The 27,249-nt window shown below is 44.0% G+C and overlaps 1 protein-coding gene across 1 annotated transcript; it reads right to left on the bottom strand.

Annotated features, from left to right (window-relative positions):
- Nucleotides 1-4,296: 4,296 nt before the first annotated feature.
- LOC124599528 (adhesive plaque matrix protein-like) lies at nt 4,297-27,065 on the bottom strand. The gene is made up of 2 exons (XM_047136088.1): nt 25,966-27,065; nt 4,297-4,300 (listed from the first exon to the last, which is right to left on the bottom strand). The coding sequence occupies exons 1-2, from the start codon at nt 27,063-27,065 to the stop codon at nt 4,297-4,299; spliced, it is 1,104 nt and encodes a 367-aa protein (XP_046992044.1).
- Nucleotides 27,066-27,249: the final 184 nt, after the last annotated feature.

The raw sequence follows: 27,249 nt of genomic DNA, 5'->3' as shown, positions 1-27,249 counted from the left end.
ATACATTTAACTCAACAAACCCTCGTTTCGTACAAAAAGTTAACTCAAAACTGGTCCCCTACTCAATACACACCTACTTCATTCGCCATTTACGCCAGCGAGGAGTTTCTCCATTCCCTACTACTAATTCGAAACAGTTTCCGCATTGATACTACGAAACAAGTATGCTTAACTCGTCAGATGGGCGTTCGCGAAATGATACGCTCACTAGTTTACTTCCTGAAGAAAGTCCGATTTTGTGAAGTAACGTAATGGTTTCAAAGGAGTAAATTATTTTTGGCTGATTTGAGGATACTCTCCAATTTCAATCAAACACCTGTGCATAAAGGAAACAGAATGAAATCCCGTACGTTTTCAGACAGGTCTTGCCCAGTGTTAGTGTCCGAAGTATGTGGACATGCAGTGCGTAATGAAATAGGAAATTGACTACGAAATTAGATACAGACCTGGTTTACTGCTATGAAAAGGTTACGTGAGGTACAAGCGAACATAAATGAAACTGGGATTTAAAAAAAAGTTTCGTGGATAAGTGTTGAACATGCTCACCACCACTATGTCAAAAACATCATTCATACAAAGGAGACCTGACTGCAATCATCAAACTTCCAACAAAATCTCAATAAAATAAACGGAAAAGTGTAGAAAAGCGAGATCACACAGCAGAGTTACCAAACTGAAAAGTTAAACATAAGTCATTATCAGAGAAATAAATTTCTCCTGATCTAATTCAAACGGTGAGTAGTAGGCATGAGTGAGTCTGGACAGAGACATGCATAGTATCATAAAAAACCATCGCAAGTGAGCGAAAAAGTGCGTGAAGGCGCCAAGCGTATATGAAACATATGTCGAAATAAAAACTGGTGGTAAGATTCTTAGTGCTCTGCCGCATCCACAGAGTACCCAGGTGCGCAATGCTTTCTGCGGTCTTAACTTGGCAGTGATGTCGCTGGCTGCTGATCGTGGCTGTGCGTGGAGTGGAGTCTGAACAGCGTGGAGCTGGTCTCCGCCGTCACAGGTGAACATTAACACCAGGGAGTACTCAGTGACTGGTGAGTACGTTGGTGTTTCCTGATGCCATTTATTCGTAAAATTTTCGGTGAATTTCTTTTGCTCCGTGACGTTCACCTAGTCAAACATGTGCTGGTGAAATATGACTCAGTCGTAGTAGTGTTTCTTTCAGCTATGGTTTCAAAAGACAGTAGAAACACGATGAACATCTATGCGTTTTCTGAAGAGTCTATACAAGTGAATACAGATACCGGTCATATAAGCGAACTTGGAAGTTAGTTGGTATTTATTTCCTCTCCTACACTGATGCATAATATCAGCATACTTTTCACTTTTACGTTTCCAGGGACAGAACACAGTAAAAGCTTACTCTTCCTGTAGTCGGAAGAATTTAGTTCAGGTCTACACTAACACATTTGGCGATACATCGTTGCAGTATGTGCGGGTGGGTATTAATTAAAGCTCGTACTGTATAATGACAGGACGCTATCTGTGTAACAGAACAGGTTCAAAGGTTGTTAAAGATCTCAATGGTAAAATGGAGCACCACATCTATCTACTGGAAAGAAACGTAACCGATGAGTCATCACCAACACCCACACTAGCAAACACTTACTGGTGTTTCCCAGTTCCATTCTTGTATGAAGTACAGATAGAACAAATGTTCCTGTGAATTCTGTAACAAGTCTAAACATGCCCTCATGTCGTCGGAAAATCACGCTATGGAGTATGAACGCACGAGGATTCTGGTACAGACGTCGAGATAGTGGGACAGCGTTGTTAGTGTCCATCGAAATTCGCACCAATCAAGACCTCATAAACCGTGACTGTGGTTATAATCTTAGCAAGGCTTGGGAACCAGCGATTGGGTTAATCTAGAGTAAATCGAGCAAACGTGCAGTTGTGACGACCACGGTGGACAGAGCCATCACACCGACGTCATGTCAGACCCCGTCGCAATCTGTTCCACCGCGCGACCGTGGCGCGGGGCGCGGACGGCGGTGGGAGCGCGCCGCGGGAGGAGGGTATTTAAATCGGCCTCCACCGCGACATAACCCAGTTCCCTCTGAGCAGCCATAGCGTACGGATCTCCGTTCCGGCACGTTCAGCTCAGTCCGTCACTTCACCTGATTGATGATGGCGACATGTGTGATAGCCGAAATATTGTGCCCGTTGGACACTGAAGACCCGTGGATGTTTTGATTATCAAATAATTCATTCAGATGGTGAAGCACAACCTCAAGCCACACTGTCCATACTATAAACTTCAGTTTCACTCAACGGGTAAGACCTAAAACTGCAACAAACAGCCGCAACCAACTGTATTAAAACGATCATCTTTCAACACCATGGGGTCTTTCCTAAAATCTTCGATGACTATCGTTCTATGGTGACAGTAATATAGTCAGTTTCCCGCTTTACTACGTTCGTAGTGTAATATCGGTGGAGTATAACACATTTAGCAGGGGTGACCAAAGGTTGCAGAACCCAGGATTTAGTAATAAAGTGTTAATATATTTTTATATGAACAGTGATTATTTACCTAATAAGCGAAACTTCACCAATTTTTGTATAGCGAACAGCGCCAAGCCTTGAGTCAGGTAAAAACTATTCCCATGATTTTACAATCCCAGAAGGTAACACACTACATGACAATGCTAAATATAGTAAGAAAGTCATCTAAGAATGAATCTGCCATTGAATATGGATTCATGGAACTATAATTTTTTCCCTCAGATTTTACTACCATTTAGGGACCCTTGCTAACAGAGGGAGGATACTGCACATCTTGGCAAACTTGGCTGGGCTTGGGAATTTGGATAGCCGGTACACATTCCAAATACTCATGAAGCCATAGGAAAACTAGTTACTCTCGCCACGGATGCATGACTCCTGCTTCTTTGGGCTTCAAGCTGAATTGAATACAGTGTCTACGTCGCTATCTGAAGACTGAATTTGCTTAATCTCGTTACTCAGTTGCGCTTGAGTATCTGAACTGGCAGTGAACATTATCCCACAGTAGTGAAGCCACAGGAAAACGGGATACCATGACACTTGTAATTCGGTATCATTTGCGGTTACTTTTTGATTTCTGTTCAGTGAAGTCAGTTTTGGAATCGAATAACAGGCCAGTATTCTCTACTTTACGGCAGACGTCTTTGGCTACTGAAGATGCGTGGAGATTAGGTGCACTGACTATATCTTGTACCAATCTTTCTAGAGCCCAACTGACGTTCATTATCTGTAAAATTTGCTGCAGTTCAACCACGTTGATGACGCACATACGCGGCATCATTTGCACAATTTGCCAGTTCTGCCAGTGTCCTGAATGTCATGATACATTCCAATATCATTCCTTCTGTTTGGTATGTGCTGCTCGTATAATCAGGGGATCTGCCTGCCAGTTTCGTTACTTCCAAAGCACCACCTAACGTCACATGTAGCGTAGTTTCGGAATAACCGAGTCACATGGTGATACACAGACTCCTGAAACACTTCCATTAACATCCGTCAATTGTACAACTGTGGCTGTTGCGTGTGAGCTGTATCTGCACAAATCTGTCAACAGATTAGAACGGGTAAGTCATGCGACTTGCGGAGTTTCCTTTGGAAATAATGATATTGATAGAGGTCCAAGCTGAATGAGAAAAAGATTGAATATACTAGCAGCATACTGGGCGTCCCTCTGCAGCAGGGACATACTATGTAATGTGATAAATTTTGTAGGTGAACTGCTCAGTTGCCTTAAAGCAGAATAGAATCCTTGATGATAAACAAAATTAGAGAAGTAAAATTCATTGCAACACTAAAACATTATTTAGTTAACTGAGAATATTTGTAACAGGACGTTCTTGCACTTAAGCAACCCAAGACACAAATCACTTAAGCAGGAAAGGTCATTATAGCAGGAGAGGTACTAAATTCTTCTGAGGAAACAACACGGTAGTGTATAGAAGCAAAATAAGCTTTTTTGTGACAGTTTAATCTCGGATATTGGAGGGAACTCTTTCTGTAAAAGCTCCTCAGCTCATGCTCTTCAATTTGATGAATTTGATGTTACCAGTGTAGTTTGCGGTCTTAATAAATACCATGGAACACGGTGTTACCAACTCTCTGAAGTGCTGGTTGAGTGAAATTACTCTAGATTTTGTGACTTCGTCTAAACTGTAAGAAGTTGGTTTTGATTAGTTTGGCAGCAAGGGAGTTAATAGCAAACCAGTTACTCTTTGACTCAGTGAAGTGTTTTTCGTGATGGTGTTCGACAGATAATTTGTTCCAATGCTGGTATCACCTGCAAACATAACAAATTTTCACTCTACTCCAGTTACAGCTGCCGTCAGACAACTAGCATAAATCTGAGAAAATGGACCCAGGTCAAAAGGTACTTTCCTCCGTCCTTAATTCGTCGATAATAATAATAATAATAATAATAATAATAATAATAATAATAATAATCTGGTTCATGACGCCCAGTACCAGTTTCATGTTGCGTAGTGAAGGGCTTCCAGGAGCAACGAACGATTGGTTTCGAGTATTCCATAGAAGTATAAAATTCATATATAATTAGAGACAAGAAATTCTTATTTTTAAATTAAGAGATGTAATCTTCAAGCGGCAGTTATTATTTAGGAACAAAGTGATAAGCATAATTTGAGCTATGCTGCCTCAAGATAAAAGCATAATATTAATTTACTAGCCAAGAATGAGAGCACTTCGCGACTACCAACCAACTTCACACAATTTCTAACGTTTATGAAATTTACTCACGTAGCCCACACCAGAAAAGATGAAAAGACAAAATTTTATCGCTTCCTACATATTCCCTTTCCATGAAGGAAGAGGACCACACATACCATAACTAGTAAGTTTATTACTTCCTAACCACAAAATCTATTAACATTTTGCAGACAATACCCACACATACCACTGGATATATCTACGAAATTATCACTACGACATACGGGTGACGAGATAGGACGCACGCACGCACGCACTCTCTCTCTCTCTCTCTCTCTCTCTCTCTCTCTCTCTCTCTCTCTCTCTCTCTCTCCATTGCCACCACTAACGTCTGTATGAATTTTTGCTTGATGGAGTGTGTATTAAAATATGAACAGACAACCAGACTAAAAGAGAATAAGATTTCATAATTCTTCATATTCATTTACTTTTTAATAATCTGCATCGATGTTCATTTACATCTTTCAGTGTAGGTAATGGAATCGCATATGATGTGCTTTGAATATGCCTGTTTATATGCAAAAAGATAGATCGTCGTTACTTTATTCAGAAAATCTTCAGAACTTAATTACGGAATTTATGGTTATAGATCTTAATATCAGTTTTGTCATTCGAACTGCTTCTGTGAGCCGGCCAGTGTGCCCGTGCGGTTCTAGGCGCTTCAGTTTGGAACCGCGCGACCGCTACGGTCGTAGGTTCGAATCCTGCCTCGGGCATGGATGTGTGTGATGCCCCTAGGTTAGTTAGGTTTAAGTAGTTCTAAGTTCTAAGAGACTAATGGCCTCAGAAGTTAAGCCTCATAGTGCTCAGAGCCATTTGAACCATTTTTGTCTCTGTGAAAGGTGACACAAACAGTTACCATTACTGAAATTCTTACATTAGTGTTAGTTACTGCAAGGATGTAAAAATGTCGGTTTCATAAAACTGTCTACTAGTCACAACCTGTTGAACTTCAGTCAGATAATGCAATGTCTCATTTAATGTCTGATATACATATGTAATAATGTTCAAAATTGTCACCAATTACATGTTTAAAATAAGATTGTTGCTTACCACTCCAGTAATTTACAGTTACCATTTACATTGCTTGCATTGTAATTGAAGAATATTTACCTGCTATTTTCGCTTTTGCCTGAGATTGTTAACCAGCTGTGGTAGTTACCAGCTGTTCCTTGTTATATTTCAGGATGTACCATTATTATGATTATTATAAGTCAGATTATCGGATAATCTTTTAACAGAACTTAATAGATTAGTGACTGAGATGCGGTTGTTAGTTGTATATGTAACATTTAGATTATTTAGACCTAACTTAATATATGTACAACAACTTAAACAAGCAGTAAGATGATATCAATCTCCCACCACCAAACAGGTCCATTTCATGCTTGACAGCCCATTACGATGCATATTTAATGATACTGATGCACTGTCTAGTTTATGGAACTGTGAAGAATTGAAGTCACTCAACTGAAATGCGCATCAACCAGTTTTCTCCCTATATACAGATACGGAACATAATCATATAATTGGATTTGTAACTGTAGTTGTAACAAATCAGAGTAAATTTTGGAATGAAAATTTAAACTATAATAAATTAGAATGCCAGCAAACGACGTTATATCCATGGGCAAACGTTATACTAGGTCATAGCATTTGTGTGTCATTGGCAGATTTGAAAACAGTTTAGTAAGACTACATTCTGCATATTTGTTATGTGGATTACTTCTGATTCACGTGTAATACAATATGGTCATGTAGTGAAATAACGGAATCTTCATCCTAGTTTTAAACTCTACATGGTTCTTTCACATATTTTACTGCTCTTCAGTTAATATTCAATACAGAGTATTCTGTTATGCATATGTGGGATCACATTTGGATTGATTTGCCATATCTGCCAAGTCTTCCGCAACATAGTGCACACTGTCAATGTATTTGTAAGTAATAATCCATAACTTAAGGCTGAAACGACGAGTCTGTCTCCATTATGTTTTAGAGTTCCCATACGCTCAGGAAGTAAGGTATACCTCTCCAATGTTCCTTTCATAGATCGCGAATTATGACATAGTAGTCTAAATCAGGCAATATCACAACAAATACAGCCTACAATGGATACTATGTTCACGAAACACTTGGAAAAATGTGGACCCACATATGACAAAAGGTAATCAAACTTGTTCAATGGTAGATAATCTGTTGGTGCAGCTATAGTTGAGAAAGTATTACTGAGCTTGTAAATATGATTATCATCTTATAAATAATTTATTTCGATAAACTTAATTTTCTGTGTTAGTGATCAAGAAACACAAAGTTCAGGAAAATGTACTCTGTGGCATGTATAACCTATATGTACTGACGGTTAAAATTTTTACCTCGTTATATTCAGTTGCTATCTGAACAATATGTATCACCATGAAAATATATTGCTCTACAAAATGTTTCAACTGGTAAATCAGTTATAAAATCTCTCGTCGTTCTATAGTTGAAAGAAATCATTGTAAAGAAATAAACAACACCTGTTCAAAACGATAGATGTATCTAATTTAGTATTCCAAACAAAGATTGCTACTCCTAGACAGAACAATGTAAATTATGTTATGACAAACATTTTTATACTATGACCAGATCAATCATAATGCGTGTTTACTTGAATTATATCTGAGACGAAAAGAATTGTATCTCAAGTAGCTTTTACTTACAGCTAAGATTTAACCTGCATGTAGCTACAGTTATCTGAACATAGAAATTTGGAGTTGGTAAATACACTAACATTATAGAGAATTCTTCCATGCTATATTCTGTTTTCAGAAATAACATTTATTTAATACTCACATTTTTATATTAGCGCATCAAAAGGAGAGGCACTGTAATTAAATTTGACAAAGCTTGTGAGTAATATCTAAGTAATTATTGCCTAATCTTTAATAGAATGGTATCTCTTGCCTCAGCGTCAAATAGTCCTTGACCATCTTTAAAAAGAGCGTAAGATGGTTGACTGCTAGAAAGCTCTTAGCCAAGTCCAGCTTTCCTTTCACTTACTTCTGTTCACTTTCCTGTCGGCCTCCCTTGGCCAACTCTTGTTCTTTTCGACCCCGACGGTATTAGGTTGCGAGGCCTGAGGGTGTCTTTCATTTTCATTCTCTGATGCTACCTTCGTTGGAGTACGAGGGCTTCCTGAGGAGGGTGAAGCCTTCACTCTGGAGGACCCGTCTTTGTCTCATGGGTCTGCATTCCTCAAACTGCGAATTATGTGTTGACCAGTGACATGCCCGTGTAAGAATCTTTGTACTTCTTCTGAAGCTTGAAAACCAGTCTCTAAGCCAATGGCTGAAAAAGAGATGGTGAGTTCGGTACAGGTCACAACCGGTGTGCGACACTCATTGACATCAGAAGTGAAAGTAGGGGGAGAGGAGGAAATAAGCTCTTCACATAACGATTTAACTTCACCGAAAAGATATAAATCACGTTAAACGGGAACAGCCGGTGCTCAATCAGATGACATCAAAGGAAGTACAGTGGATCCTCATTTACCGAGCACCTCCCACAACGCGCGACTGGCACAACGAGCGAAAAACAAATTGTAAAAAGATCGAGCGATGTTCCGCATAACGAGTGACGTCGTTTTAGTGTGACGTCACTTTCATTTTGGGCAGCGGCATTTGAACAATATCTGCAGTACGTACTGCAGCCTGGCTTCAGCGCTCTTCCTCCTATCATCTTTGTGCAGCTAGTGATCACACGTCTTTCCAACCCCCCTGCGGGTCCGGGGATTAGAATAGGCCCGCGGTATTCCTGCCTGTCGTAAGAGGCGACTAAAAGGAGTCCATCCCCCTCACGGGGGTAGTTCGCGCCTGCGTCCGGAGACGGACGGTTCCACGACCTATCATCGTGGTCCTTTTGGTTTTTTCACTTCTCGTTTCTTCCTTCCTTTTGTTGGTTCCTTTCTTTGCTCTTCTCCACCTCACTGTCTTCCTTACTCTTTCCCTTGCCTTCTCCTTGCCTTCTCATTGCCTTTTTCTCCTTGCCTTCTCATTGCCTTTTTCTCCTTGCCTTCTCATTGCCTTTTTCTCCTTGCCTTCTCATTGCCTTTTTCTCCTTGCCTTCTCATTGCCTTCTTCCCCTTGCTTTCTCATTGCCTTCTTCTCCTTGCCTTCTCTGGTCTCCGCCTCGGCGTTTGAGACAGTCTGTCCTCTTTCTCCCTCTCTCTCTTCTTTTTCCTCTTCTTCCTTCCTCCCTGTGCGTGTCTGAAGGCCGACCCACGCGTTCGCACGCGTAGCCGGTGACGGGGTAACGCGTAAGTCCCCGCCCTGGGTAGACATGTAAGGCACGCGCGTACCCCCTGGTAAAGGCCAGGCCCGGGGAGGGGTGATTGCCTGAGCTGATACCTTCTGACCATGCCGATTGGTCCCTCCGTCTGTTTCTCGGGAGGTGTGACCTGAGGTGTAAACATTCACCTAAGGCGGGAGTGCCCTCTGAGAGGGTCCCCACAAGGAAGGAGCGCGCCATCGGAGACGCTGGCAATCATGGGGGATTCCTCCGCAATGGATTCTACTCCATCTCTTTCGACTTCGACCCAAAAACGGAAACGTGACCAGCCAACAGTGACAAAAGTACTACCGCCTGCCCCACAGTTCCTCGTAGTTTCTCGAACTGAGGACGGAAAGGATTTTTCCTCTGTCAACCCTTTCGTTATTCAGAAGGGCGTAGATGCCATAGCCGGATCTGTCAAATCCTGTACCAGGTTGCGTAACGGCACCTTATTACTGGAAACTGAGAATGCCTTTCAGGCACAAAAACTGCTTCGGGCCACCCTCCTGTACACGTTTCCTGTCCGGGTGGAGGCCCACCGAACTTTGAATTCGTCTCGTGGTGTGGTCTATACTGACTCCCTCGACGGATTGACTGACGAGGAGCTTCAATCATTCCTCGCTGAGCAGGGCGTGACGGCTGTCCACAGGGTCATGAAAAAGGTCAACAATGACCTTGTACCGACCCGGACAATTTTCTTGACCTTCGATAGTGTTAAGCTGCCATCGCGCATCAAGGCAGGCTACGAGGTTATTTCTGTTCGCCCCTATATCCCGACACCTACGCGCTGCTACCAGTGTCAGCGTTTCAATCACACTCGACAGTCTTGTTCCAATGCGGCTAAATGTGTCACCTGTGGCAGGGATGCCCATGAGGGTGACTGTCCACCTCCGTCTCCTCGTTGTGTGAACTGTCAGGGTGACCATGCAGCATCCTCCCGCGACTGTCCTGTCTATAAGGAAGAACGCTGTATCCAGGAAATTCGGGTCAAAGAGAAAGTGTCCACCTCGGCTGCTCGCAAGCTATTGGCTAGTAGGAAGCCCACGCTGCTCCCAGCGGGGAAATACAGTACTGTCCTCGCCTCTCCTCGGACTACCCGGGAGGTAGCAACCCAGACATGCGATCTGACCTTCAGCACCACGGTCGTCCGTTCGGCCAGTGCTAAGATCGCGCGGTCGACGTCTCCTCTTCCTCCCATCACCCCACAGACACGAGCACCTTCTTCAGCTTCTGCTAAAACGAAGACACCGAAGTCAGATGCACGGGCCTTCAAGAAGGAACCATCCCGTGCAGACTTCCTCCGTACCTCGACCTCACAGCCTTCGACCGGTACTTCCACTACACGTCCTTCCAAAAAGGCGCATAGGAAGCACAGTTCTCCTTCCCCGCCACGGCGCATTTCTTCTCTTGCGCCACCCAGCGGCTGCCGCCCCAGGCCGTCATCCGTTTCGCCTGGCCGCACCGCTGGTCGCCGTACATCTGGCCGTTCACTGGCGGAGGAAGCTCCCCCTCCCGGCCATCCTCCCGAGATGGCCGATGACCCTATAGACCCAATGGACGATGACTGTCCGCCTACTGATAGCGGCGGCAGTGCTCGCTCGAAGCCAGGCCCTAAGCGGCCTTCGAGGTGACCACTTCTCTCATCTTTCTTTTCTTACGATGGCACTTATTCACTGGAATATTCGCAGCATTCGCTCCAACCGAGAGGACTTGAAGTTGCTGCTCCGCTTGCACCGTCCGCTTGTCGTAGCCCTCCAGGAAACGAAGCTACGCCCATGCGATCAAATTGCCTTGGCACACTACACCTCTGTGCGTTTTGACCTACCCCCTGTGGTAGGTATCCCAGCTCATGGAGGGGTTATGTTGCTGGTCCGGGATGATATTTACTACGATCCCATCACGTTGCACACCGGCCTGCAGGCAGTTGCCATCCGCATTACTCTCCCCACTTTTACGTTTTCCTTTTGTACCGTTTACACTCCATCGTCATCTGCCGTTACCAGGGCAGACGTGATGCAACTTATTGCTCAGCTACCTGCACCATTTTTGTTAACTGGAGACTTCAATGCCCACCATCCCCTTTGGGGCTCTCCAGCATCCTGCCCGAGGGGCTCCTTGTTAGCAGACCTTTTCAACCAGCTCGATCTTGTCTGCCTCAATACTGGCGCCCCTACTTTTCTTTCGGACACATCTCACACCTATTCCCATTTAGACCTCTCTATATGTACTCCCCAACTTGCACGCCGGTTTGAGTGGTATGCACTTTCTGATACATATTCGAGCGACCATTTCCCGTGTGTTATCCATCTCCTGCAGCATACTCCCTCTCCGTGCTCCTCTCGTTGGACCATCTCCAAGGCAGACTGGGAGCTCTTCTCTTCCAGGGCTACCTTTCAGGATCAAACCTTCACAAGCTGCGATCGTCAGGTCGCACACCTCACGGAAGTCATTCTCGCTGCTGCTGAATATTCCATCCCTCACCCTACTTCTTCTCCACGTCGCGTACCGGTCCCCTGGTGGACCGCAGCATGTAGAGATGCTTTACGTGCTCGTCGACGTGCTTTACGCACCTTTAAGCGCCACCCTACAGTGGCGAATTGTATTAATTATAAACGATTACGTGCTCAGTGTCGTCGTATTATTAAAGAAAGCAAGAAAGCCAGCTGGGCTGCTTTCACAAGCACCTTCAACAGTTCTACCCCTTCTTCTGTTGTCTAGGGTAGCCTGCGCCGGCTATCTGGCACTAAGGTCCACTCCCCAGTTTCTGGCTTGAAGGTCGCGAATGAAGTCCTTGTGGCCCCTGAGGCTGTCTCCAATGCCTTCGGCCGCTTTTTCGCCGAGGTTTCGAGCTCCGCTCATTACCACCCTGCCTTCCTCCCCCGCAAACAGGCAGAGGAGGCTAGGCCACCTGACTTCCGCTCCTCGAATTGTGAAAGTTATAATGCCCCATTCACCATGCGGGAACTCGAAACCGCACTTGGCCGATCACGGTCCTCCGCTCCAGGGCCTGATTCTATTCATATTCAGATGCTGAAGAACCTTTCTCCTGCGGGTAAAGGTTTTCTTCTTCGTACATACAATCGCATCTGGATTGAGGGATATGTTCCCGCATGCTGGCGCGAGTCTATTGTTGTCCCGATTCCTAAGCCGGGGAAGGACAAGCACTTGCCTTCCAGTTATCGACCTATCTCGCTTACCAGCTGTGTCTGTAAAGTGATGGAGCGAATGGTTAACTCTCGATTGGTTTGGCTGCTCGAGTCTCGACGCCTACTTACCAATGTACAATGTGGATTTCGAAGGCGCCGCTCTGCTGTTGACCATCTGGTTACCTTGTCGACCTTCATTATGAATAACTTCTTGCGGAAGCGCCCGACCGCGGCTGTGTTCTTTGATTTGGAGAAGGCTTACGACACCTGTTGGAGGGCGGGCATTCTCCGCACCATGCATACATGGGGCTTTCGCGGTCGCCTCCCTCTTTTTATTCATTCCTTTTTAATGGATCGACAGTTTCGGGTACGTGTGGGTTCTGTCCTGTCCGACACCTTTCGCCAGGAGAATGGGGTGCCACAGGGCTCAGTTTTGAGCGTCGCTCTCTTCGCCATCGCGATCAATCCAATAATGGATTGCCTCCCAGCTGATGTATCAGGCTCCCTTTTCGTGGACGATTTTACCATCTATTGCAGCGCGCAGTGTGCACGTGTCCTGGAGCGCTGTCTTCAGCGTTCTCTTGACCGTCTTTACTCCTGGAGTGTCGCCAATGGCTTCCGTTTTTCTGCCGAGAAGACGGTCTGTATTAACTTCTGGCGCTACAAAGAGTTTCTCCCACCGTCCTTACGACTCGGTCCCGTTGCTCTCCCACTCGTGGAGACAATCAAATTTTTAGGCCTTACCTTTGACAGGAAACTTAGCTGGTCTCCACATGTGTCATATTTGGCCGCCCGTTGTACCCGTTCTTTAAATGTCCTCCGTGTTCTCAGTGGTATGTCGTGGGGAGCGGATCGAACCGTCCTACTTCGTCTATATCGGTCGATCGTCCGCTCCAAGCTGGATTATGGGAGCTTCGTATACTCCTCTGCACGGCCATCCATCTTACGCCGCCTCAACTCCATACAACATCGGGGTTTACGACTTGCGATCGGAGCATTTTATACCAGTCCCGTAGAGAGTCTTCATGCTGACGCTGGCGAATTGCCACTCACCTACCGGCGCGATATACTGCTTTGTCGGTATGCCTGTCGGCTACTGTCAATGCCCGACCATCCGTCTTATCGTTCCTTTTTTGACGACTCTCTTGACCTTCAATACGGGTTGTATGTCTCTGCCTTGCTACCCCCTGGAGTTCGCTTTCGTCGCCTCCTTCAACACCTTCATTTTTCACTCCCTGCAACCTTTCGAGTGGGCGAGAGCCGCACGCCACCTTGGCTCCAGGCTCAGGTCCGCGTTCATCTCGACCTCAGCTCGCTCCCAAAAGAGGTCACCCCCGGTTCGGTCTACCACTCCCGTTTTTTGGAACTTCGTTCGAAGTTCAACAACATGACTTTCATTTATACAGATGGCTCTAAGACCAATGACGGGGTCGGGTGTTCCTTTATTGTCGGGGCACAAAGTTTCCAATACCGGCTCCATGGCCATTGTTCGGTCTTCACAGCTGAGCTCTTTGCCCTCTACCAGGCTGTTCTTTACATCTGCCGCCACCGACATTCTGCTTATGTCATCTGCTCAGATTCCCTGAGCGCCATCCAGAGCCTCAGTGATCCGTACCCGGTTCACCCTTTCGTACACCGGATCCAACGCTCTCTTCAGCAGCTGGTGGACGTCGGTACGCCGGTTAGCTTTATGTGGGTTCCTGGCCATGTCGGTATCCCTGGGAACGAAGCTGCAGATGCCGCGGCCAAGGCTGCGGTCCTCCAGCCTCGGACAGCTTCTTGTTGTGTCCCTTCGTCCGATTTTAGCAGGGTCATTTGTCGGCGCGTTGTGTCGCTGTGGCATGCCGATTGGGCTGCACTTACCGACAACAAGCTTCGTGCCTTAAAACCTCTTCCCGTGGCTTGGACGTCCTCCTCACGCCCTTCTCGGCGGGAGGAGGTCGTTTTAGCAAGGTTAAGAATTGGACACTGCCGGTTCAGCCATCGCCATCTGCTGACGGCTGCGCCGGCGCCGTTCTGCCCATGTGGGCACTTGCTGACGGTTAGACACATTTTAATGTCCTGTCCTGATCTTAACACACTGCGCCTCGATCTTAACCTGCCTAATACTTTCGATGCCATTTTAGCGGATGACCCACGAGCAGCTGCTCGTGTTCTTTGTTTTATCAATTTGACACACCTCGCTAAGGACATTTGATGATGTTTTTTAATCCTATGCCTGTCAGTCTGTCTTTTATTGTGTTTTCCCTTTTAGTTGTTGTTGTCAACTTGTGCCTCGCGGTGCATTCTTAGAGTAGTCAGGGCGCTAATGACCATTGAAGTTGTGCGCCCGAAAACCACAAAAAAAAAAAAAAAAAAAAAAACGTCTTTCCAAACTTGCGTGCACACAGTGTTTGTGTGCAAGTTTTTGTAACCTTTCTAGAAATGCCCCTGACGGTTAAGCCGCAGAGCGTTGCTGATTCAGCGCTCACATACAGTCGGTCTACATCAACTATAAGCGCTATCCTCAAGACGATGAACAAAATAGAGACACTCTTCAAACGGAGTGAAAAGAGTATCTAAACAACTGTTTCGTATTCTGGATGATGTCGAAAGGTTGCTCCTTAAACGAATAAGTGAATGGCAATTGCAAGGCGACATCACACAAATAGTCATCTCTGACGAGAAGAGAATGAAACCCGCCGACCTCGCTAACAGGACGCCAGGATCACCAGCGGCTGTGGTGGTTCGAGAAGTGTAACAAGAATGCCATCCATCGTTGTGAGGCACTGCGGAACAGACGGCTCAGACTCAAAGGCAACAGAAATTAATCGGCAACTTCAATATGGTCGACGATTTTGAGGCCTACTTTCTATAACAGGTTTCTGTGACGAGACGGATCTGATATGAAGGTACTCTACGGCATGTTTTTCTGTAACAGCAGAGGAGAATACATGGCCCAGTCACAAGCCAATGAAAGACGGTCTCTCAGTGCTATGCCGTGCCAATACAAACGCAAAATTAAACTGATCATTTACACTTCTTGAAGGCGTGTGCATTTGGTGAATGCTAAAGACTAGAAGAGCACGTTAAATGTGACGTAGAGTACCAGCAACGCTTGGACGACGTGTGATCTTTCTTGCGACTGGATCAACAAAGTGTTTGGTCCTTCGGTATAATACTTGCTTGAAATAAATCTGCCGCTCCATGTCTTCGTTGTTACGGGGAACGCTCCTGGCCATTCTCGAGATATAGAAGACCACCTCCTTGAAGAAATCAAATGCTGCCTCCTGCACCACTCTGTTACTCCACCCTATGGACAAGCAGATTATTGCTACTTTCAAGAAAATCTATACTAACGGACACGACGACCATTGCTTTCAGCTGACAAATGTCTCACAGAATTCCAAATGCCACTTAAGCATCGTTGCCTGCATCAAGATGATAGAAAACCCATGGGAAGGGCTTGGAAATGGCAGAGGCCACAGTCCGTTGTTGAACGTGACTGAGGCATTTGAGTACCTTTGGATCCTGTAGTGAAGAAGATAGTGTCATTGGCCAAGAGAATGGGACTGAAAGTGAATAACGATTACGTTCATCAGCTTGTGGAGGATCACTGCCAAGAGATGATAGCTGAAGGGCTTATGGAGTTGCAGTGCATTTCACAGCAGTAAGTTGTGGAGAAGAATTCTTCAGAGATGGTTGCGGCAACAGTAGGGCTCCAATCTTGTGACGCATCAACAGCAGCTGAAAAAAATGGGAATCAGTTGCACCGTACATCGGAAAATCGCCATCTCAATAACGCAGTGGTAACGCGCGCTACAAATTAGATGATAATGCTGTGTCGCAAATGGGCAATGTGTTGAAGCGTCGTCAGAAACATATGACTGTAGAAAGCATCCTAGTAAAAAAAGTTACGTATCGTGAATAATATTTTTCTTCGAGTAAATGACGTGAATAACATGGTAGTTCCAGTACTAATTCTGCTTGGAACGCAGTAACGCATTTTACATATTTGTATCATAAAAATTGTTTCACTTGTGTTTCGCACTGTGAGTGAGACTCCGGAAAGAGTTTTACGCTCACTATGTGAGGTTCCGCTTTGAGTGGGAAAACTTGAAACGAGAAACCTATGTTGGTGTCATTACTACACGGACATTCCAATAGAGAAGCACAGAACTCCAGCGAAACAATGACGTGACGCTTATGGCAAATGAAGCAAGTCTGACGGAGGAGGCTGCTGTTTCATTGTGTACCGGATTGAGGTCAAATAGGAACTGAACCAAAGTAATTTTCTTGGTCCCAGACGGGAAGGAAAACTGAAGTGACTATACATACACAGCGTAGTAATGAAGCATCATTGAACCTAGCTCAGGTACCATTGTACTTCTAAACACTCTTCAGCACACAGCCTCGTATTCCAGATCTGAGATAGGCATGCATCCTGCTGCTGTTACTACTACTACTACTACTACTACTACTATTTCTCCCTGAAGGAGGCCATTCTGCATCTACAGTAACAGGAAGACAAGTTCACCCAAATTAAACATGTGATTAAAATATCTTCATCTGCAATCTCCCACTCGGCAGAAAGACATAAGCTGCACGCTGCTTATAGGCCAAAATCGTCCCAGAAAAGCGTGAAGACTGTGCACACCAGAAGCTGTACCTGCCAAGCAGCACGCTTCTTCCACTCATATACCTTCCTCGCCTTCACTAAAATGTCTATCAGCATTTAAAGAGCCATGGCACGAAGGGATGAAGAGCAGTTCGCCAGTGCTTTCGACTATATGCTATGACCATACGCTGTGGATACCGTTTAACACTCCTACAATGTAGTACATCGCAGCAAAGCGTAGTATCCCAACGAGTACCAGCCTGAATGCGGTATTAAATACCAGGGGATTATGACGTACCTTCTGTGTGGAAGCAGGCAGCTTAGAACACTGCGCAACATGACAGCAACAGCCTAGAACCTCAAACCTGGAAATCGCTAACTGATGTTTCATGGGCAAGAATGCGAGTTGTTGTCGAGTGGTTCTTGTGTGTACATTGCATAAGAGGTTCGAAGAATGGAAATGTAATATCTAACTTGACACGACATGATTATATAAAAATCATTCTGGAGGAAGACAGGAGCACCAGAAAAGTGCAGTGTATGAAGGTGCTTGGTAGTCTCCTGTAAACAAAAAACGTGTAGGTTTTCTACATTGTACAACATTTACATAAGAGTACCTGCAATCTGATCTGAGATACCATACAGTGAAGACTCTTACAAAGATAGTGATGTCTTGATAATTCCCATTAATCTGTCTTCAGTGTGATCTCAGCCACAGTTACCACTGGTGTGGTGTGTGTTGTATGACACCGTGACCAGGAGGGCGGTAAACACGTCAGCCCAGGAAGCATTATTGAGAAACGTGACACTGTTGCAATTCAATTCAGATATGCTTCAAATGCTATTTAATTGTGCGCCTTCCGTGCAAGACTAGTAATCTTCCTTTGTTCACTAGCTCTGGTGGTTGCAATTAAAAAGTATGAAGTAAATTAGTATTTGTGATTTGAGCAATAATTTCTGCCCTTGATTATCAAAAATACTGCTGCAGAGAAGCTATTGGAGACTGGCTGATGTAACGTATTTTATATTAATATGCAGGCAGTACAGTTACCATCTAAAGTAACAATATTTTTGTATGTAATATGCTTATTGAAATAAATGCACTAAAAAAGTAATAGGCTCATTGGGAGCTATCCTACAACAAATAACTCAGTGACTTTAGTATTCAGTGTACCAAAAGAAACTGCTGTCACTATTTTGGTCATTCACTTATTTAATTAAAAATGAAACAGCAGTTAATTGATCTAAACTAAAGTTCACTGCTGATAAATGCATTTAATACAAACTAAATTTGTTGCAGAATAACAGCAGTGATATGTTGAAACTGGTTTTACTACTCTGCAACTAGCTTTCTGTGATTGTTTTACAACAAAACATCTTCATGCAAGCTGTGCTGCATAATTTTAGGGTTATTTAAGTATACGTAAATACATTCTAATAGTTAAGATTTTTCCCATATTAATTTGTGGTTCCTGTCATTGACTTACCATCAGATACAGCTAGTGGAATAGATGTCACGTCCTTACTACGTTATAATGTTCACTCCATCTTCTTAATTCATTAAAACTGTGACGTAATTTGAACGTCATTGTCTGCATTGCTTTTTGTAGTAATAACACAGCAGTGAAACGAGTCACTGTGATGGACAAGCATGTAAGAAGAGAGCTCTAATTACGTTACTAATTATGTATTTGCCTGGAAGTGTACTGAGAATACCTCTAAATTTTTTAAGAAAAGCCGATTTCTCTATTGCATTTTGTCGATAAGGGTGTCGTATTGTACTTCACTGTTTCCAACTACTGGAGGCAACGTGACCGAACATCAGTTCCTTAGTACCCTATATACTGGGTGTTTGAAAATTCCTACTACAGGCTTGGAATGGAGACACACATTTGGAAAAGTACGGAGTTTTGTACCAGAAATTTTATCTTCTTTGGTTGCTTTACAACCACTAGCTGCCTGCGATGGGAATCGTGAAACACCCTGTATTCGTTAATGGCTGGATGACCAGCAAATGTTTTGTGTAGGGTAGTGAGGCCCAGTAATTTGATTGCTGTTACACGTCGTTTGGAAATCACCATTATTCTGTAGCGTTCATAATCACTTAAAGTTACTACATGAAACAATGCAAAATTAAACGTATAATTCCATAGTTTAAAATTGATAGTAGGGTCTTTTGGAGGCTGTTAATTTATTTACCATGAGAATACGCTTCTCAACAACTAGCTTTATGGACGCATTAAGTCCCGTTTAGGAGGAATGTAACTGGTGGTGCGAAAGAAGCTTCGCTAGTCAGACGCTTTCCTTCAGTATTTCTTAATGGATATTAACAGCCAATACTAGAAACACATTACTCTGTGACGCCCTACATTATTGTCTGTTGATACTTTATTCTACAAACATTACTGCTGCCTATAACACGGCTGCAATTGTCTCCCTTAATACGTCAGGGATTGACGTTATTGATTAAGAACGTGAATGAGGAATTTGCTTTATTGGAATGCTTATAGTATTATGAATGTTTATGAACAAAGCAGTGTATTATGCAGATATTCGTTTGTAAGATACCTTTATTCTCATGTAAACAACAAAGAAATTTGTTAAGAGCTACTATTACATGTGCATATGTCATCATCATGCTATTTTCATCACAAACGTGTCAATACAGTGATACTAACATGTTTCTGCAAATCCTCTTTGAAAATTACGTAGCTCATCATGCTCCTAGAAAGGCACCGATAAACCCCTGATTGTTTCAGGAACTCGATCTGCTATGCATAAAGGTGCTGAAAAGTTCTTAATACTTCACAAATGCGTTACTGTGTTAAATATTTTACTTAAAACATAATATTAAACCTTATCTAAAATTTTTCTCATTCTTCTCCATGCTTTTTGAAGTTGCCAAGTGCTCTCACTCTCGGATACTGGATGAGTAAACTTCCGGTGTTCCCGCTCTTTGTTACACTGCCTCGACAAGTTTTTACTGTAATATTTGCCTTATTCTGTTGAACTCTTACAAGACAAGACCTGTTAGTGAATAGGTAAAGGCATTTCAATTTCTTCATTCGTTCAATAATCAGGATAAATATTGAAAATCAAACTTTCGTCGCCCCTGGAAGCCATTAGTCAGGAACATGGAGCTGGTATCGCGCTCTGGGACAGTCGGTTAGTCGTATAGATCTGTAAGTTGGAGACTGAACATTCAATTTAATGTCAGTTACTGAAGTAGTTAATTGAGTGAACAATTGTTGTAACCACAATGCTTGCCTCCATAAGAAAACCGTAAAATTTGTCATACTGTAGCAAGACTTACACACTGAGTCTGCATATTGGTGTTCCTTGCGTGTTTTTATTACACTAGTTACTGGCTGCAATTTTTTTCCCCCTTCAGACGTACGTATGTATTCAGGTATCCCTCTTCAGTGAACTTGTTTCTTAGCTATTATACCATCAGCGGGAAAAATGTTGCATTTAAGATTCGCAAAAAATGGGGAACCAGCAGTGTCAGTCCTAATTCTGCTCTCCCCACCAATTTCGGCATGTGAACGTGTTCCTCCTTTTATAACAAACAACTTAAGAAATCGTTTTACGCAGCCACTCCTGACTACGTCTTCATACTTACCTACACTCGAAAACCAAAACGTGTGGCTGTAGGGAATTTGGGAAAATTCAGAAGTCTGCCCCCCCTTCCCTGCTTCATCCTGCATTCACCAGTGTTTCTGTCCAGCACTGTACCAAAGATGTTTCACAGCTCTTCCCCCTAAAATACGAGAACTTCATAAATATCTTGGTTTACCTTGACTCACAGCTATATATTACCATGGCTTGGATCAATGTTCTACAAAACTGAATCTAAATCTCCAGACACCTGGAATGAAGGAGTTACGTTAGGATGTAGGACTGTTTTTCTGCCTGAATCCTGGCGTTGATATCTACTTCATATAAGCTCCCTCTGATAACCGCTATCGGGTGTTAAATTTTACACACACTCCCAGGACTTGTTTCCCAGCTGCAGCACTGTATTTGTCCATCGTCTTCATTCTCCCGAAGCGTGCTCTGAATGTCGGGACAGCGTTCGTCCCCACCCATGAGATTTCTTGTTGATTTTTCGTCAGGGTGCTGATGACCGTGATGTCGATCGCCCCCACAACCCAACTCATCATCCTCCTTTGACCACCGGTTTCGGGCACTTTACCATTGTCTCTGGGTGTAGTTTCTTTGATTAGTAATCAAAACGCTTTCGGCCCCACGTTAGAAACCTGCCACCACTAAAATAGCATTGGTCGCTAAAGACTTCAGACCGAAGAGGCCACCCTCAGTCTCCCAGCGGCATTGTCGAAGAGGGCGGGGCAGTGGGGAGAGGTTCAGGGCACTATCTGTCCCTGAAAGCGGAACAATCCGCAGTGACTAACGGCACGAGGATGCAGAAGGCAATGGAAACCACTGCATGAAAGACGCATAACGTGTCTCCAAAGGACAGGTGTCTTGTAACTGAAAGTGAATTGGAAGACAGAGCAGAGATTATTACTGTGAACAGCTCATTAATACAGATGTCTTTAATTGGAACCTGCAGCAGACCACACCGACAACGGAAGTTCAGGTACACATGCCGACGTCGCAAGCTGAAGATGGAGTTACAGGAAGTGTACAAGGATATTGCAAGAGCAGTGTAGTATGTAAAGGGACATGAACATCTACTAATCTGTTAGTCACGTGGGTCTGGAATGCAGTCACGGGGGAAGGAGTAAAAGACAAAGGTTGCAGGAGATTAAGGGTTTAGGACAGGGAATGAGACAGGAGAAAGCTTAACTGAATTCTTTAATAAATATCAGCTAGTAATAGCGAATACTCCGTTTAAAAATAAAAAGACGACGAGGAACACTTGAAAACGGTCTGGTGATACCAGATTATTTCAGTGTCTGACCATGATGTCATCTGACGATAGATTGTGATCCGTCTCTATATCTGCTCTTAGGTACGCCTTACAATGTAGTAGTGATGAAGGATAGGCAGGAGTTAGAGATTAGTCAGGAAGAATCACTACGCAAAAAAGTGGGATACGGAAGTGATATGAAATACGTTTGAATTTCTTTAAGGCTATAGATACGACAGTAAGGAATAGCTCAGTAGGTGGTGCAGTTGAACAGGAATGGACGTGTCTAAAAAGGGCAATCACAGAACTTGGGACGAAAAACGTAGGTACAAAGATGGTAACTGCAAAGAAACCATGGGTTGCAGAAAAACTTCAGTTGATCAATGAATGAAGGAATTAGAATAGTAAACGGAAATTCAGAATTACAAAAATAAGTCGCTAAGCTAAGACGAAATGGTCCCATGAAAAATGGGAAGGAATCTAAAACTAATGATGAAATTAAAAGAAAGGTACAAAGGGAATGCCATTCTAAAATGCAGGGGAGAGAGCGGATAGAAATTAAGGGGAACACTGAATGGATCTAAGAGGGGAGGTTTGTCTGAACCGGTGTAAAACGAACAGATGTCGATTTAGAAGAGAGGAATCCACTGTAAGAATCAAAATTTAACCTTTCCAGAACATCAGGTCACATCAGGCAGAACGGATGGATTATAATCTACTAGAATTCATGAAATCATTGGCAGAATTGCCAACAAAGCTAATTATACGTAGGTGTGTAGAATGAGTCTGGAGACATAGCATCTGACAGTGGGAAAAGTACCGTCCACACAATTCCGAAGACTGCAAGAGCTGAGAAATAGGAGAATCATCGCACAATCAGCTTAAGAGGTCATGCAGCCAAGGTGCTGAGAAAAGAAATGTGTATAGGGACCGAGGAGGACATCAAAAGCTGATAGGCACGGGCAGGAAGGGCAAGAGAACACTACTGCTATGAACCATAGGCCTTAACAAGAGAGAATTTCGGAGAAGGTACATTTGGAGTGTAAGCAGCATTGAATGCTGGTGAAACATGGACTGTGGGAGGAGGAAGAGGTTGGTACTTGAGAGGAATTAGTGGGCCACATCATACCAGTAAGAAGAATGACGACTCAAAAAAGGATTACGCGCTCTCCTCCTCCTCCTATCTGCAGGAATTTGCTTTCGGCTCGTGCTCCAGCGCCTTAACATCGTGCTCCCTGTCATGTTTCTGATGGAAGTGAACACTTTGCTGACTTGGCTTCGTACTGTGCCCTGTGTTCATCTCGGACTTCACATCCCAAGGACACTACACCCGATTCGATCTGTCGTTGTTGGTTTCTCGATCCTGACACGCAGCTCAGTGGTGGTCTTGTAGCCATTTGTGTACAATAAGTTACTGACCCCTGCTCGGCGCATGCCGTCCTCATTGGCACGACTCATTGGCGGTATTGGTTTCCGGAACACTGCTCAATATTCACAGCGCAGCTCTCCACGCTGTATCACGCCAACCGCTACGTCCGGCGCCACAGGCTTCTTAAATGCCATATGCTCTGAGCTTGTGTGTCGTTTATAGCCTCTGTGCGCCGCACAGTCAATCCCTTAGAGCAACGGGTCCAAGAAAGCTTCCCCTTGCTAGCTTCTGAGGGAGCCACTGTGATCATTTGGATTCCTGGTTACATCAGTCTCACGGAAGACGCGGCTGCACTCCTCCTCCCCCCAGTCGGCTAGTTCTTCTATTATTTTCTTTGATCTACATGTTGCCGTCCGTCAGCAGCTGGTGTCACGTTCGCATCATCTCATGGGGACAAGCTCCAGGGATCTAAACCACTCGCACAAGCTTGGCCTACCTCCTCCCTGCCTTTTCACGAAGGAGCATCATTTTAGCTACGTTGCGTATTGTGCAATATCCCCTTAGCCACCGCCATCTAAGTGGCGATTGACCACACCATCGTGCTCATTGTCAGCCATTGACGGGATCTGACTGCTCTTATTTTAACCACTTGCGTTCTAGTTAGAGTTATTGGCCGTTTTAGCGAACAATGCGGGGGATTTCGACATAGCTGTAATATTTATTCGCCATAGCAACATGACGAGACATTTAATATCTGGTTTGGAACCTCCGCTGTCTGTACACCTTTGTCACCTTTCCCGAAGTAGTAGTGTTTATTTTAACACTCTCATTCCGTCGATCAGGCTTAAGTGTAGTCTCTTTGCACTTCATTGTCTTATTAGTGCTCTAAGGTTCTTATCTGGAGGCTTATGACCTCGGCTTTTGCGCCCTAAAACAACAGAAATGTGAACACGAAGGCAGGCTACTGGGAGACTTTCTCCTGTGCCTGCATGGGACCTGTGACAGTAATCGAAGCCAAGTTGGCAGCATTGAATCACCTGCATCTTTCCATGATTGAGATCTGCCTTCATGGCTGCGTCATCTTTCAAGAGTACAATTATACATCTCTTGGCGCCAGAACCGTGCTACAGTGGCTTGAGGAGACTAAATAGTGTACTCATAAAGATGTCTGGTGGTCAAATTCGCCTGACGTCAGTCCTATGGAACCCTTCTGTCGGTATAGGGCCCCTTCGCCGTGTACGCAAATCAGCGGCCCGCGCCCCGTTAATTACACAATTTATATGCATTGTCTATAGACATCTAGTGCTACATAAAACTGTACGATCCCCGACACGCAGAAGGAAATCGGTATTTAGTTCCTCAGATGGACAAACAAGCTACGTATTCGGCCGGTGGTCATGATGTCCCGGCTCATCAGCGTAAATAAGCAATAACGGATAATGAATATATCTATAGTAACATCTGCAGGTAGTAACATGCAATCAAGTGATAACAAAAGTGACCAGTGTGTCTAGAAAAATTAGTATACACATTCCCGTGTTTTTAAAATAAACTACCAATTTTCAATAATGTCAGAAAGTAGTAAACGTAAATGATACCATGAACCAGAATATAAACTAAGCCGCAATGCTATAATAAACGTAATCCGCCAGTTATTTGTAAAGGAAACAACACTACACAAACATCTAAGAACATGACATCAAACTAAAGGAAAATGTCAAATGCCATTATATTTGAATAAAACCATCAACCCCAATATTATAGATCACAAAAAAAAGAGTAGGGCGTAAAATTGTTTTAAACCGTTAAAAAATGACATAATATTCTAAAGCAGATCTTCAAATAGCTCAAAGAAATGTTTCTTTGAAGTCCAGCGGCCCATCTGTTAGGTAAGGTTTGTAATACCGGAATTTTGTTCATAAACGTAAAAAGTTTCAATGATTCCATTGAGTTCCTTATTTAGAGGACAGTAAATATTCCTTAAAATTAGATGAATCGGTAAATTTGGTTTATCTAGGCTAAGATCACGTAAAAAATATAGCGTGGGAGTCAAAGTTCACTGTCCTGTAAAAGTTTCGTGTCAGTGGCTACAGTGGTTCCTGAAATACAGGAACGCCAAGCCACTAAATTTTAACATTGTCGGGATAAGGCATTCCATCTCCCCTTAACTCCAGTAAAGCCTTTAGTGGCAAAAAACTGCAATGTTCGACAGACATTATCACTAATAATAAGACGGGTTTTTAATCTTCATGTGCTTCAATTAAGATTACTTCGATATTAGTTTGAGGTAGATCTTAAGCTGTGACGTTTCACAGCAACTTTCAAATCGACAATCAAACGTTCAATATTAGCCCTATGGATGGACTAATGGACTAATTTAAAGTTCTTTCAACATATTCCTTAAATTTATATTTGGTTTTAATGGATAGTGACACCCGTAAACTCTCGGACTTGAATTTTTAAATTACATCGTACTTTTTTATATTCCACGTTTAGTTCCGTAGGGCGCCATTGAGGAGCAAATTTCAGTGGCCATGGAACGTGTCAGCACATGAAATTACAATAGAAAAGTAAGAACAGATAAAATACTGTACATAATTCTTAAAACTGCAAGGTATAAGTTCACACATGCAATCAACAATGTAACAGAGGAATTAGCTTAATTTATCAACAGACTTCTACACCGGCATGACCCATGAGGAAACTTTCCAGTTCACGTTTGAAAGCACCGAATTACTAACACATTTGAATTCCTGTGGTAACTTATTGAATATGGGTGCAACAAGATTGACACACATTTCTGCAAATCAGTCAAGAAAATGTTATAAATGCAGAAAGGATTTCTACGTAATGTTAACTAAGTGAAAGATGATAAATCTTCAGAATATGCTCATACTGTTAACAAGGAATGACATAAAAGAACATATATGGGTTCATAGATGCGGCGGCGTATGTAGGTTTAGCGGCGGCGTATGTAGGTTTAGCGGCGGCGTATGTAGGTTTAGCGGCGGCGTATGTAGGTTTAGCGGCGGCGTATGTAGGTTTAGCGGCGGCGTATGTAGGTTTAGCGGCGGCGTATGTAGGTTTAGCGGCGGCGTATGTAGGTTTAGCGGCGGCGTATGTAGGTTTAGCGGCGGCGTATGTAGGTTTAGCGGCGGCGTATGTAGGTTTAGCGGCGGCGTATGTAGGTTTAGCGGCGGCGTATGTAGGTTTAGCGGCGGCGTATGTAGGTTTAGCGGCGGCGTATGTAGGTTTAGCGGCGGCGTATGTAGGTTTAGCGGCGGCGTATGTAGGTTTAGCGGCGGCGTATGTAGGTTTAGCGGCGGCGTATGTAGGTTTAGCGGCGGCGTATGTAGGTTTAGCGGCGGCGTATGTAGGTTTAGCGGCGGCGTATGTAGGTTTAGCGGCGGCGTATGTAGGTTTAGCGGCGGCGTATGTAGGTTTAGCGGCGGCGTATGTAGGTTTAGCGGCGGCGTATGTAGGTTTAGCGGCGGCGTATGTAGGTTTAGCGGCGGCGTATGTAGGTTTAGCGGCGGCGTATGTAGGTTTAGCGGCGGCGTATGTAGGTTTAGCGGCGGCGTATGTAGGTTTAGCGGCGGCGTATGTAGGTTTAGCGGCGGCGTATGTAGGTTTAGCGGCGGCGTATGTAGGTTTAGCGGCGGCGTATGTAGGTTTAGCGGCGGCGTATGTAGGTTTAGCGGCGGCGTATGTAGGTTTAGCGGCGGCGTATGTAGGTTTAGCGGCGGCGTATGTAGGTTTAGCGGCGGCGTATGTAGGTTTAGCGGCGGCGTATGTAGGTTTAGCGGCGGCGTATGTAGGTTTAGCGGCGGCGTATGTAGGTTTAGCGGCGGCGTATGTAGGTTTAGCGGCGGCGTATGTAGGTTTAGCGGCGGCGTATGTAGGTTTAGCGGCGGCGTATGTAGGGAATAAACAGGTGATAGTAAAATTCGCAATATAATCTGCTTCACAGCTAATTCTAGACAAGCGTCTTAGATCATTCCAAAATAATGGACTTCCGCACATACACATTCTAACGATTGGTAAATCTTCTCTGTATTAGGTGTGTCCGCTTCTGACAGCAGTAGTGGCATGACATAATTGGACATTCTATACATGGCATAACTATAAAGTTAAGACCATAATTCCATATTTTTCTTGCAGATCTGCCTGCAAGTCTTAGAGCTGGTTGGTGGATGTTGAAATGAAC

This window comes from Schistocerca americana, chromosome 1 (genome assembly GCF_021461395.2).
Source record: "Schistocerca americana isolate TAMUIC-IGC-003095 chromosome 1, iqSchAmer2.1, whole genome shotgun sequence".
NCBI lineage: Eukaryota > Metazoa > Arthropoda > Insecta > Orthoptera > Acrididae > Schistocerca > Schistocerca americana.
The sequence above is the reverse complement of the archived record's forward strand: the minus strand, read 5'-3'. Positions and strand labels throughout refer to the sequence as shown.